Raw genomic sequence first — 13,894 nt, 5'->3', positions numbered from 1 at the left:
TGACGGAAAAGCCCACAGTCCCACTGCACCTGAGCGTCGAAGAGTCTATTCCATTCTTGTCAATTCTTACAATCATTGGAGTGACATCTGTTACGACTAATTTGCTCATCATTGGTATCATTTGCAAGAACTCCCGGCACGGGAAGACCCACGACTTGTTCACCTTGCATAGCAGCCTAGTGGATTTATTTACCGCATCGATTGTCGTGCCGTTCTGGATTTTATCCGCCATCCACAGCCACATATATTTCGTGGGCAAAGTCTACTGTAAAGTCAGCGCGACCGTCAGTTTCGTAGGGATGGTAGCCCCTGTTATCTTCCTCGCGCTAGTAGCCACCAGCAGGCACTGCTCAGTTGTGGACAGGAAAGCATTTCCGAGAATTTTCAGCGATTCCAGATCAAGGTTGATGGTTGTGATTGTATGGGTTGTGTCAATACTAATCAGTCTACCCCCTCATTTTGCATGGCCGCTTCAGACCGAAGAGATGCGCTGCCTTCCTGATTTAATCAGCAATTCTTGGTACACCACGGCTGTGCTAGCGTTCTGCGTGGTGTTACCTCTTAGCGCGTCGTTCTACACGCACATTTATGATATTTTTATCTTTCAGCCAGAGCGCATGAAGCGGCACGATTCCGTGAAGAAACGCTGTGAGCGTTATGCTCTTAAAGGATGCGAAAGGACCGCTCAAAAAGCGTTTTTTAGCATTCTTATCATTCACACTTGCTGCTGGGCGCCCTACACGTGTATGGCATTGGTTCAAACGATGACCGGGGGAAAATTGTTTTACCTGGGGAATGTCCCAGTGCATTTTATCGCTTTGGTGGTTGGACTGACTGGAACGACGCTGAAGGGAGTTGTGGCATGCTTCGAGGTGCCGCATATAAAAGGATTGATCAAGAAACAATTTGGATGCGCCGAGCGCGAGGAACGTGAAGGAAATGCTTCCGAGGAAGCCTAAGTAAATATGTGTTATGTGTACACTTTCCTGTGGGTTAAGAACGTAATTCGCAAAAACCTCAACTTGGCTTTACTTACCAGATGAAAAATTAGAATTTCGTAAAATACATTCAATGCGACTAAGATGTAAAAAAGTGTCTTCTAAAGCGTAGAATTTTCTGGCAAAATCGTCACTGGATTGAACGAATTACAGCTTTTTATGTCCATAATTCAAATTATAGCCTACGGTATGTGGTTTGCTATGCATAAACATATTCAACCGAATAACAAGCTCCCTGGTAAGACACAGCAGATGTGAAAAAAATGGGAACATTAACTTTAAATTACATGAAAGTGTATATTTTATCGTAGTTATCGTATTTGCCTAAACGTAAACTTCAGTCATAGTATTTATATCGGTGGACATCTGCGAACTGGCATTTTAAATTACAAAAGCCGAAGCTTAATTTTGTGTCACTGTTTCACACGTACTAATTTGCGCTTAGCAGGAATTTTAAATTTTATATAGCTGATTATGTGTCAGGTTTTAGAACTGTTCAATTTTTTCACGGAAATCGCAGACATACAACTGTGTAGTTATTTAATTTCAGCTTATCAATTCAATAATTGAAGACTGGTTAAATTGGCTCCAAATAGAAGTTGCCCGAATTATTTTTTTTGAGCAATTTATTTACATGCTAGTATGTGCCACAAAACAAAGCGAGCCACATAAATATTTATGCCAAAGAAACAGGCGATTCGCAAACTAGATTTGCAAGGGGTGTGGTTTTTTCTCTATTCTTCCCGCCCGAAAAAGACAAGAAACATTCATGAAAACAAAGAAACTATTCAAAACGAATAGAAAATTGTGGTTAATGTTTAACCGATAAACACAAGAAGAGAGATAGCCTTCGGTAAAGTTGGAATGCAATCTAATTGCGCCTCAAACAAGCGGCCACCTGCTGTAATAAAACATAACGACAAAGCGTGAATATGGTGCTATAACCTGAATCGTATTTTGATACATGCTAACTAATGTTTGTGTCAGTGTGTTATTTCAGTGAACCTGACAACAAATAAGCTAATACATTGTAAAAATACAATTTTGACTCTTTATTTCTATAGATATCGTTTATTTATTTGTCTTTAGCCGGAAAGATTCTTGTGACGAATTTGTCTGAAACCAGTAGCGATGTCGTTCACCGGACAAATGTTAGTGTAATTGATTTTAACCGTGTCTTAAGTTTCTAAGTATGCTTTCAGTATCAGAATATAAAATGGAAACATCGACCACGCAGTCTTTAATTGATGATTTCAATTGTCGGTTACTTTTCTGGTTTTCTCCAGTAATCACAGCGTGAAAATAGAGATTAACGGAAAATTAAAGTTGACTTACATGTAAATCTCCTTAAAAATTGGTCAGGCTAGCTATACGCTAGTTTCTCAACTGATGAGGAATTTATAGCAGCTTGCAAAGCGCTAGCTATATAGCTTTACACGGCAGTAACGTTGGCCGCATAACAGAAATTCCACGTTTTTTCTTCGATATTTCTAAACAATTTTTAGTGCCAACGTTGTAAAACCCTTCTGTGCACAGGTGTCGTTGGAAGAGGGCACAAAAAAATAATTGTTTGCACCTTTGATAACAGTTTGCTCAACGGGGGATAACCCAAGTATTAGGTTCGTATTCCAAAATCAACGGGGGTTTCTCTACTGTGTAAGTATTCCGCCCCAATACCCCCAGGGGGTTAAGGCGAAAAGTGAAGTGATAAGTATTCTATGCCAAATATTCTCTCTCGGTGTGACAGTTGCTACAAGTTCTTTGAACATATCAGTTCGAAACAGGAACCCGTTTCTCGAAGGTCCCAAAAAGTTTTCGCCACAGAAAAGCCATAGCAAATCAGTCACAAACGTTATTGTTACAGAGCTGTTTTATTCACATGTTCTTAATATGAACAGAGGTTCCCTTCATACAAGCAGTTTTAGGCGTATCATGACTTCTCCGTTTCTAGATGCAGATGAGCTAAAAATGGCTGTGCGAGCCCGAAAAGTTTACGGGACTTTCGAGAAACGAGCCCCTGGTCTCTGTCAAGGGATCGTAAAATTATCTTATAAAATCTTGATGTTAAATTGATTTGCTCGTAATTGCTCCCCAAACAGCCCGACGTAAATCCGAATTATGACTGAAGTAGAGACACTAGTATCAAAGTAGAGTTAAAACAAATCGGAATAGCAGAAGTTTGTAAACCGTATTAAAGCAAAATGAAAATTGTATTTTTGAATCATTTTCTCACGTGCTGGTTTATACTAAATTGGATTAGAACTAGTTGTAAAATTGATTTGACGGTTTGTATGCTTAGCCATATATAAATTCGAATTGCTGAGTCAAAAGTGGATCTCCCAACTTCTAAGAAAATAAAACCTACAGATGGCGAATGTAAACTTTGAGGAACAAAGAACTCAAAAACAGGTTACTAAGCATTAACCGCCAGGTGCCTTTTAATTTTCTATCAGCACTCTTCAAAGAGTGCTGATTCGTCCACAAAAGATTTCACATAAGAACACTCCATGACTGGCAACTCAGGTTTCGATATTTATCAGGCTGACATAACGGTTTGCACGGGTTATTTGAGAAATGGCTCGTTATTAAACATGGTATCACTAAACATTTAAAGGAAAAACCATCAACGCGGAATTTGCTATGCAGGCCGATTTAATTTTGCTGTCATGTCTATCAGCTTCTATCGTCGCTGAGAAGACAGGATATACTTGGAGATACTTCTACAAAGAATTCTCGGTGACTTCCTCGACCGCGAACAGTTGGAAATCCGCGTCATTACAAACCACAAAACACACAGTTACACGTAGCATCAGCCACATACAGCCACTAAAACAAAAATCACTTTGTGTGTTTTCACTGGCACCAGAATCTATCGTTAGAAATGCCCCCCTCCCCTCCCCAGGGATGATGCTGAATAAAACCAATATTTTTTTCCTTGTGTCTAAAATTAGAGCGTGAAGCCTGTAAGTATTATGTTTTTTTATGTGAATTTTATCAAATTTTTGTCAATTCTCAATCAGATCTAGCACGAACATTTCAAGAAGCAGGAAGATTTGTCACTCCATGTCGGTAGGCCACGATGAACTGTGGGGTGAATCAGCATCTTTATGCACAGGTTAGCATTGTAGCATAAGAATTTTTCTTAAACCCATACAGACCAGTTAGTTTGTATATATAGAAAGCACTGTCGATATAATTTGTTTGAAGTCATTTTCTTGCAATGCAATTATTTTCCCGGGGGTTACCCCCAGAAAAGTTGGGTGGGGATGTGCGGCCCGCCTCCCAAACCCTTACCCTATTTATGACCAAAATCTGCGATTTTCGCTACCCTGTTCATGACCTAACCAAAAATTGTGTACCCTACTTATGACCGTTGCGGCTGACACAGTTGCCCTAAACTTAATTCATGAAGGGCTTTTGTTGATGGTCTTATCGATCAGTTGTTAAAGTAGCTGTAACGTTGAATAACTTTTATTGAACTCCTCGAAGACATCTTGATAGCAGCCAAGATCGGATGCAACTGACACACGCATAGATTACAGACGACTTAAATATGTACAATCGGGTACATACCACGCAGAGGATTCGCACGCACCGAATGCTAATTAACCATGCTAATAAATATCGACACAGTAGCTTCTTCTAAGAAACATACCCAATTCAAGACTGGAGTACAAAAACCATACCCTATTTGTGACCAAAATGGCTGAAAAACCGTACCCTTTGTTAGGGCTTGCCACAAGTTGCTCGGCAACTTTTTGGCAACTTTTCGTATTTCGAGCAACTTTTTTTGTTTCGCGCAACTTTTTGCATTCTGAGCAATTTCTAGTTTTCTAGATATCGGAGCAGCTTTTAGTACTTCAATTGGCCATATTTCCACATTTTACAATGTTCCAGTAAACAATTTGTGAATTTCTTCAAGTGTTTTAAATTTCTTTTAAATTTTTTTTAAAATTAGATTAAATTTTTTTTTTTAATTTTTTTAAAAATTTACTACCCTTTGTGGCTACACATACCTATATAGCTAATATAAGGGAGTACCCCCGCCCCCGAGGGGGATTTTCCTTCACAAAATCAGGGCTGACGCCCGACTACTGGTGGTTCTGGTCTATGTGGTTGCTCTTACTCACTAACTTGAGTCCGTCGAGCCTTACATGAAGGAAAGCGCGCGAGAGCGATGGCTACGTGCCGTTTATCCCTATGTAAGACTATTACCTCAAGTTTTGTCTGTTACCATACTCGAGTATAATCAAATCGAACTCACCGGCCAAACGACCTAAACTCTCTCTCATTGTGAAGCCTGTGTAGCTATTTCTGAAGCTGCTAGGTGCGAAGGCCTGGAATAGAGTCCAATGCCAGGCTACTCAGCTCAGCCCTGGATTCCTAGCGGTCCGCCCCGCAAACCGGTCTTCCTCTTTAGTAACACACATGGCGCCCAAGGACAAGGGTAAGAAAGTAGATGGATTATACGAGATTTTACAACTCAAGACTGTTCAAATTGTCTATGTTATCGCCTTGTGCTGTGCGATAATTAAATAAAGGTGTTTTTATAGTCCTAGGAAATTATAACGGCGAGGAAAGAACGCGTCTAAAGAAGCTATTCATGTTCACTGTTGTTTTCCACGTGTGGAATAATAAAGCGACAGTAGATTTTAAGTGGTCTACGATTATAAACCTTTGTAAGCGCTTGCAAGCGGTGGACTCGACGAATTTCTCGTGATCCGTGTTATCTAAAGCCAGTGACCTGATCTAAAAATGCTCTTTGCCTTATGTTTACGAATAATAACAGCATCGAGTAATTAGCTTTCTGCTCATAAACGTACAAAGTGATCTTGAGATATTTCGCTTAGAGCGTGGTTTCTACTTCATATCCTTGGTTAAGCTGCAAAAATTAATTCCCCTTAAACTGGTTTGTTGTTGGTTATGAGAACAACGTGGTGTGTTAGAATTACACGTCAGCTAATTTGCAGAAATTTGCCATAGTTTCCTGAATTTTTTTTCCTTTCTTGTCTTGTTCTAGGAAAGACGAAAGCTGGTGCCTCTGCCAAATCCAGCGAGACTTCTAAAGCCCAGAAGGCTAAAAAGTCTGTGCTGAAGGGTGTTCAGAGAACACCAAAAAGGAAAGTGCGTACAAATGTCCATTTTTATCGCCCTAAAACTCTCAGCCTCCGAAGAACCCCTAAGTACCCAAGGCATTCTGCTCCAAGGACCAATAAACTTGACCACTATGCCATCATCAAGCATCCTTTGACCACGGAGTCAGCGATGAAGAAAATTGAAGACAATAACACTCTTGTGTTCATTGTCGATGTGCGAGCTAACAAGCCCCAAATCAAGGCATCTGTGAAGAAGTTGTATGACATTGATGCCTCGAAAGTCAACACCCTCATCAGGTACATCTTATGAATTAAAGGGGAAGGTCACTCCAAAAAAAAACATTTTTTTGTCAACAGAAATAAAAATCTCGCAGAAAGTTTAGCTACTCACCGAAGTATGCAGGTTTTTGGTATGAAATTTGTCTCCAAAGAAGCCCAAAATTTGACATCATTGCCATCTTTAGTTTTTGTACATATTTGCTCAGCAGCCAGGTCGTGTTTTTGTGACGTCATTCCATCTAAGGGATTTTGTTAATGGCTTCCGACAACCTTTTAACTAGAACTCAAGGTTATGGCTGTTCTTGAGCAATATAATGTCAAGCCAAACATGCTCCAAACCCCAAAATGATAGCAGTGAAGATTGTGAAGTGGATAATCGGTTGGAAAAATAAATTTTGCTGACCTTGTGATGGATGCCAAGTCAGTTGCAGCTTTTTTGCTTCCCACCAATTTTTAGTTGGATGAAGTGATATCACATATCAATATTCTAACATGGCTGAGAAGCTTTCAGGTCAAAATTGTAAATTTTCAAAGTTTCTTTTGTCTCCTAATTCCCAAAAGAGACTTGGATACAAAGAAAACAACACCAAAGATAGAAGTTTGTCTTGAAAGCCTCGGAACCATGTTAAAATATTTATATATTGAACATGGCCTATTAAAGTGTATATGACACGAAAAATATATTTTGCTTATTTGAAAGGCCCTTCATAATACAGAAGAATGATGTTTTTCTTTTTGAAATATCTTTTTTTGTTTTAGAAATATTGACGTTTTTCTATTATGCAAATTAGATCAGTGATGACGTCATATTGTTTGCAACTAAAAATGGTAAAATACTGAATAAACGATATCTCTAGGAATATTGAAGCAGTGTTCTTGAAACTTGGTTCCCCAAATGTATATCACAAAAGAAACAAAATGACACCCTTAGTGATGTTGCCATAACAACTCTTTCGGCTCCAGTCTCTTTCTGTCAGAAAAATAAACATCACCATTTGCAACCTCAAAAGTGAGCCAAAGGGTTCTACTTGGAACAGACATAGTTCCCATATTGTCTTAACACCCATCATTAGATTGGGTGGGGTAGATGGTTCTTGGTTTAAGTCAAAAACTGGGAATTTCAGTTTTTATTAAGACAGCTCCAGCGGCGAAACTGTTGTCATGGCAACAGCACTAAGGGTGTCATTTTGTTTTTTTTGTGATGTACATCTTTGGTGCCAAGTTTCAAGAACACTTCTTCAATATTTCTAGAGATATTGTTTATTCAGTATTTTACCATTTTTAGTTGCAAACAATATGATGTCATCACTGATCTAATTTGCATAATAGAAAAACGTCAATATCTCTAAAACAAAAAAAGATATTTCAAAAAGAAAAACGCCATTCTTCTGTATTTTGAAAGGCCTTTCAAATAAGCAAAAAATATTTCTCATGTCATATGCACTTTAAGCATTTACATTGCAAGTGCAATTTAAAATTTTCTCAAATTTCAAAGAATGTAGGGTGCAAAACAAGTTTAAATTTATTTTTGATGATATTTGTATGGGGGTAAACAGGTTGTTTATGGCTATTTTAAGTCCTCTGTCCATCATCCACCATGCAAAACATGGTTCAATTATTAATTAGTAGGAAAGTTTTAAAAAATGTTGGATATTAAAATCTGTTTTTACTAAATTTAGTATGTATTGCATTACTGTATGAGTGAAATTATATGGGATCACTGAGAATATTTCTGGTGTGTTGATCTGCTTTGCATCAAGACTATTGACTGCAAGTTATGTATGCATTGATTGTTTGACTCCATAGATAATTACATTGAAACCCTGCATGTGGTGTGTGGCTTTTTGTCTCACTCGCTTTCTTATATTTTAAAATTATGAAAACATGACATATCTTGGAAACTACACAGTATTTTTTTGGTTTCATGCCTGGGCCCAGGTGCTCAATTATGGATGGATGATGCTATCCACTGGATAAATCACTATCCAGATTTAGAAGTTTGTTTTGTCAACACTCTTCCACTGGCAAACAGTGATATCTACCCCTTTCAAAGACTGGGACCTGCTCTGTTCAGATTGGCAGTGTGCTAACTAGTTGTTTTATCCTTCAGACCTGATGGACAGAAGAAAGCCTATGTGAGGTTGGCTCCAGACTATGATGCTCTGGATGTTGCTAACAAGGTTTGTGTTGCAAGACAAGAGCTTGGTTTATACTTCACTGGAAATATTTTGTGATCTTGCTTAATTTTGCAGAACTGTTTAGTAGTTTTGGTTTGACTCGTTCAATTACCGTACAAATTAGAGTATAATACACTGGGAAAAAATGGCTGAAAACTTTGAAAGATTTGTACATTTCAATGTTGTTTTCACAGTTTTTTTGAATGAAATAAGACCCTTGTTGATCTTTACCAGTTGTTCATTGAAAGACTTCTCGCTGAGACAAATTGGCATAGGTTTGATGTTTTGATTGTGGATATTATATGCACTTCTTAATGTAGTTTCATTTTTATTTTTGCAGATTGGAATCATCTAAGTTAGTCAGGAACAGATGCAGCAATAAAATTTGATTATTAACAAAATGCTTGTCTGCATTTATCTTCCCTCCTTTGACTTGTTGCAAAACCTTCCAAAAGAAAATGTGCTTGATTTCCTCCAAACGGGACATTTTAGTGAAACTCATTTTCATATCATTAGAAGGTTTTGCAGCAGGACTTTCTTTCTAAGTGGTGAAATCAAAAGTGGTGTAAAAAATTCTGTGTGGCCTCTTTAACATGCATGAAGTCAGACTACAGTAGCTAAAAACTGTGAGACATGTAATGTTAACAGTTACAAAATTGTGTCAGTCAGTCCGTCATCCAATTCCTGTAAAATTACAATTGGGTCCAGGAGGAACCTGTGCTACACTAGGTACAAAAGGACTATTCCCAGGAGTTACCATGTTTAAACCAAAAATGGTTGGGAACGTGTCCTATTGAGAAATGTCAACTGTATCAACCCAAACCAGCTGTGGTTGAAATAGTTGATCTGAATAGAACACAACCTTACTTATCTAATACAGTAGCCCAAGATGCCAGGGAAAGGGTACAAAGGCTACAACGAAAAGAAAACACGACAGAGGAAAGTTTGTGAAAGGGTCACGTCACTATGAGAACAGCACAGAGGGAACAGAGTACTCAATTCTTTCAAACAGCCTGAGTATTGGAAACCCTTTCCAAAAATGGCTTCTTTGATTCAGAAAAAAAAAGTCTGAATAGTGCAAGAACATAGTTGACCCATAACACCAAAAATCCCTCCTTCAACAGAAACAAACTGCACTGAGAAACTCTATTGACAGCGGGCACACAGAGGCCAACCAAAAATCTGAGACTGCGGGCACAAAAAGACAAAGTCAGCCATATTGAGCTGGAACTATGGTGCCTAAAGAAGAGCAGTAAAACTGCCCAAAACGTGGCATTTTTAAAAACATTTAACCTCATAAAAGTCCTGTTAATACATGACTGACTTTATTTATTTCATATGTAAACATGATGGGTTCAGAAAGTTTCAGTGAAACTATGGTAAATTTTTTTTCACAAGATGCCTGAATAAATATTTAATTGTAAAGGTGATGAACATAAAAACTGATCAGCCTAAGTCAGCAGATTGACCAAAATTTCCCACAAAATAGCCAAGTCCCTAAATTGGTTCCTGTCTAATCCATTGTCACTTTGTGGTCAGAAAAGACACATTTTGAAATAAGTAATTCACCTCATTAGAAGCTCGTATGCTGTGTGCAATATTATTGGGATCAACCATTTTCAGTTGACTGGGCTTTTTTGAGCTGAGTAAAGTGGGAAAAAATGTTTGGTTCATTTTATGTATCAACTTTTTTACGTTATTAATTAACAGCCATATTCCCTATTTTCCAATTGCACAGAATACACTCTGTTTGCCCCCTCCCCACCCCCCCCCCCAAACAAAATTGTGCATAAACTATTGTTATGAAATGCTTGTGGGATGTCTGCATATTCCCAAGAACATTTCCCAACAACAGTTTATGCAAAATTTTGGGGGTAAACAGAGTGAATTATGGGCAATAATTGGAAAGTAGAGAATACCTGGCTGAAGGTTTCTGGCATAATAATTTCCAAACCATCTAGGGTTCAACATTGATCAAATATTCTGAATATTCTTCTTAACAAACTGAAGTGGAAATGGTTTGTCACACCAAAACACTAAAGTCTCATTCAACCCAAGCAACCAAAACCTTTGATCCCACTAGAACACAGTGTAAACAGCTATCAGCTATCTGAACCAGGAACAGTTGATCCTGTTGATTAGATGTTTTCATGATCAGGTGCCACACTTCAACAAATTTTAAAAACCAGTTGTACTTGGGGCCAGTGGTGATATAATTTGTTCTCAACAGAACTCAACTTGGCTTCTAACGCTAGATTTAACACATAGTTGAACACAAGGGTGGATTCAAAGGGCTTATTGGATGAAACAAATTAAAGAGACTTGTTTAATTCTAAAAACACAGACTTTTTAGATTTTTTAGATTTTCGTTCTTTGTAAAATATTATGGCAGGTCCACACCAGCCTTAAGGTTGCTCTATTCAGACCTGCCTTATCAAGAAGTATATATAAGTATATAACCATGCATGGGAGGTAGCAAAAAAAATACAACTTATTCAAATAATATAATACTGAAGGATATACTCCATTACATCTGCCATTTTCACATTTTCCAATATTGCTTTTGTGTCCAGTATGCAAGAGCTGCAGAAACTGAGTCTGTGTTTAAAACAAGATGACCAAGAAATTTTCATGTCAAAGACTTCAAGTGAACAAGTGGGCAATAGTAATATTTAAGTTGTTGCAATATTTATATCACAGGCCAGGCCTCCTAGAAAAAACTAACCAATTAAAACTGAGAATAATAGGCTGGAATTTTTTCATGAAGGTGTAAGAAGGGGTCTGTTTGATATGAATACATAAATAAGAGTGACTCCTGTGTGTTACAATCTACAGATTCAGTCCTTAATTGCAAATTGTCACATTACCATTAAGCCCTGGCCAAACAACATTGCAATAATTATATGTTATGTTGAAATGTTGTGATTCACTTGGAAACATTAGCTTTTAACTCATTTTGCAACAACCCAAAAGCATTGAAAAGTGTACAGAACTAACCAGTCAACCAAATGGCAACTAATGTTTCCTGAAAGGTCTGCAACACTTCACACTTAAGTTAGGTTTCCAATTTTGTTGTAGAACAATACTGTTCGTATTCAATGTTATTGGCTTATTTAACTGAAAAGATCTCTATCCTTTTTTCTCAACATTCTGATTGGTTAGCTCTTTTTCAAGTGGCCCGGTTCGAGTAGCTGCACTGTAAAGGAATAATGAACTAAGAAATCTAAAATATTGGAAAAATATTGGTCGGGTTCTTGTTTTGCAAGTTATGGACCAAGCCAACCACAACATCAATATGCATGACTAATGTTTTCCCAGTAATGACCAATTTATTAATAGCTCCTTTACAAGTGTGCTAAATAAGATGCCACTACAGTTAAAACCTGCTATCGAAACGAAAAAAATTTTGAGCTGTTGGGGCTTCAAGGTAGCTGTTAGGAAGTGACTGAAAAAGTATATCCAAGGGAAAATGATTTGAGTTCGAGCAGAGAATTTGAGATAACCGAGCTAGAGATAACGAGGTTCTATGTGTTAAACTATGGCAAAACCTATTCTTTTGTGCTGTGTTCCAAGACAGCAAATTGGGAGAACTACATGTTACTCATCATCACGAGCAATAAAACATTTTGCGCATTATGCAAAATTCAAATACCCAGGAAACCAATTGGATAGTTTCTTTAGAAATATAACAACTCAATTTACCAAATACTAAATGGGCAAATGTTAGCACTACAGATTCCTTGCTTTCTGGGTACAGCTTATAATGAAATTTCAGTTTGTTTTGCAAGTCTAAGTTACTTCACAACTAACACTTTGCTCAGCTAAGGAAGTTTAAGGTAAGGTATGGGAAAGAGAAGAGATAGTCCTCACCATCACAATGTTTAGAAAGGTCCATTTACATATCAGGGTACCCTGTGAAATACTAACACCTGCTTTCTGCTCCATCCCCCTTCCACCCCAGGGGTCCATGTGTTACATAACTGCTGAGTAGAATAAGTTGAGTAACTTGAAGCCAAAGCAAGCATTTTAACTTTCTAAGCACTTTGTTCTTTCCAATGTTTGCCTGATGTACAAATGCCTTTGTTAACTGGTTGAAACCCTTGGGATTTCTAACATTAAGAGCAGCCCACATTAAAATTGCAACGTCACTTATCTAAACAAATACTACAATTTGAAAAACAAATTTAACATTTCTATTTTCGAAATGAAAAATATCATTTTTTTCGAAAGTCCCTTTTCAAATAAACGTTTAGGAACCACTTAAGTAAACATAATCTTCTTCTGTAAATACTTTCAGTACATGTGGTTCGAATATCTTGGCTGCAAGCAAAACAGATAAAACGTCAAACATCTTCACTCTAGTTGTTCTATTTCTGCGAATTCATTTTCAAGTTTGTGTTTCTTTTCTCGCTCAGCTTCTATTTCTGCCACAATTTCATCAACTCGTCGAAGAGAAGTTTGCTCCAGCCTTTCGGTCTCCTCGCATGCCTCAATCTTCTTTTTTAACTCTTCCTGCAGTATTTTAATTTTCTGTTCGCTGTCGTTTTCTCTCTCACTAGCCAACACGTCATCTTGCTCAAGTTTGCGCAGATTTTCTCCCGCGGTGCGGATCATCTGTTCCAATTCGGGGATTCGCTTCACGGCTCGATCTCTACGATCTTCTGAGCGGTGCAGATCGTTTTCGAGAACAGTGAGTTTCCTTTGCGCATCGTTCAATTTCATGAGGGAGTTTTCAGCAGCCGACTGAGCATCTTGTACTTGAACCTCGATCGATCGCAGATGTTCATCAGTCTCTACCTCAGCGTAAGTAAGTTCTCTTCCTTTATCAGCCTCGGCCTCGGCTTTTTCTGTTAGTTCGTTCAGCCTCTTTTGTTTCTCGTCTATTTCAGCAGTGGCCTCTTTGACTTTTGATCGCAAAAACTGGATGCGCCTCCTGTAGCTAGCAGCTTCGTCTTCCTTGGTAGAGATGGTTTCTTTCAGCATTTTCAGCTCACTCTTCGCATCGATTTCTCTCTCCCGAGCTTCTTCGGCCTTCTCTTTCGTTGCAATCATTTTTTTCTTTATGCCCTCAATTGTAGATGCCATGGTTATAGCAGAATTTCGTGTCCAACTTCCAAAATACAATATTATCAAACACACCCTTCAGGAAGGTTCGCTTTCACTGATATAATGACCGCGCATGTGATAGCCACTCTCGCCACTGGCAACCTTGCGGATTCACCTGCCGTAGTCCTCTCTCTCACTTTGTGGAATCTCGGTTTTAACAAAGCGGAAATATCCCTTAGCATTGTTTGCACAATATCTTATCTACTCAGTCAATCTATATTTTATTTGGCAAAACTTT

At 38.1% G+C, this 13,894-nt stretch overlaps 3 protein-coding genes across 3 annotated transcripts in view; 2 read left to right on the top strand and 1 right to left on the bottom strand.

Annotated features, from left to right (window-relative positions):
* LOC145463821 (melatonin receptor type 1B-like) overlaps positions 1-2,031 on the top strand; it is a 2,453-nt gene extending 422 nt beyond the window's left edge. The window contains exon 1 of the mRNA XM_081447616.1: positions 1-2,031. This exon is cut by the window's left edge and continues 422 nt beyond it. Coding sequence (XP_081303742.1) covers positions 1-959 — 959 coding nt within the window. The 3' untranslated portion in view covers positions 960-2,031.
* A 3,361-nt stretch (positions 2,032-5,392) lies between these two features.
* On the top strand, positions 5,393-8,993 carry LOC145462986 (large ribosomal subunit protein uL23-like). Its single transcript, XM_081446675.1, has 4 exons — positions 5,393-5,445; positions 6,019-6,391; positions 8,484-8,553; positions 8,891-8,993. Exons 1-4 carry the CDS (start codon positions 5,427-5,429, stop codon positions 8,903-8,905), a joined length of 477 nt encoding a protein of 158 aa, XP_081302801.1. The 5' UTR covers positions 5,393-5,426; the 3' UTR covers positions 8,906-8,993.
* A 2,866-nt stretch (positions 8,994-11,859) lies between these two features.
* LOC145462985 (tropomyosin-2-like) lies at positions 11,860-13,743 on the bottom strand. Its single transcript, XM_081446674.1, has one exon. The coding sequence runs from the start codon at positions 13,633-13,635 to the stop codon at positions 12,904-12,906; it is 732 nt and encodes a 243-aa protein (XP_081302800.1). The 5' UTR covers positions 13,636-13,743; the 3' UTR covers positions 11,860-12,903.
* Between the last annotated feature and the right edge of the window lie 151 nt (positions 13,744-13,894).

Source organism: Orbicella franksi, chromosome 12 (assembly GCF_964199315.1).
Source record: "Orbicella franksi chromosome 12, jaOrbFran1.1, whole genome shotgun sequence".
Taxonomy (NCBI): Eukaryota; Metazoa; Cnidaria; class Anthozoa; order Scleractinia; family Merulinidae; genus Orbicella; species Orbicella franksi.
Note: the sequence above shows the minus strand (reverse complement) of the source record. Positions and strands in the feature narration are given on the sequence as shown.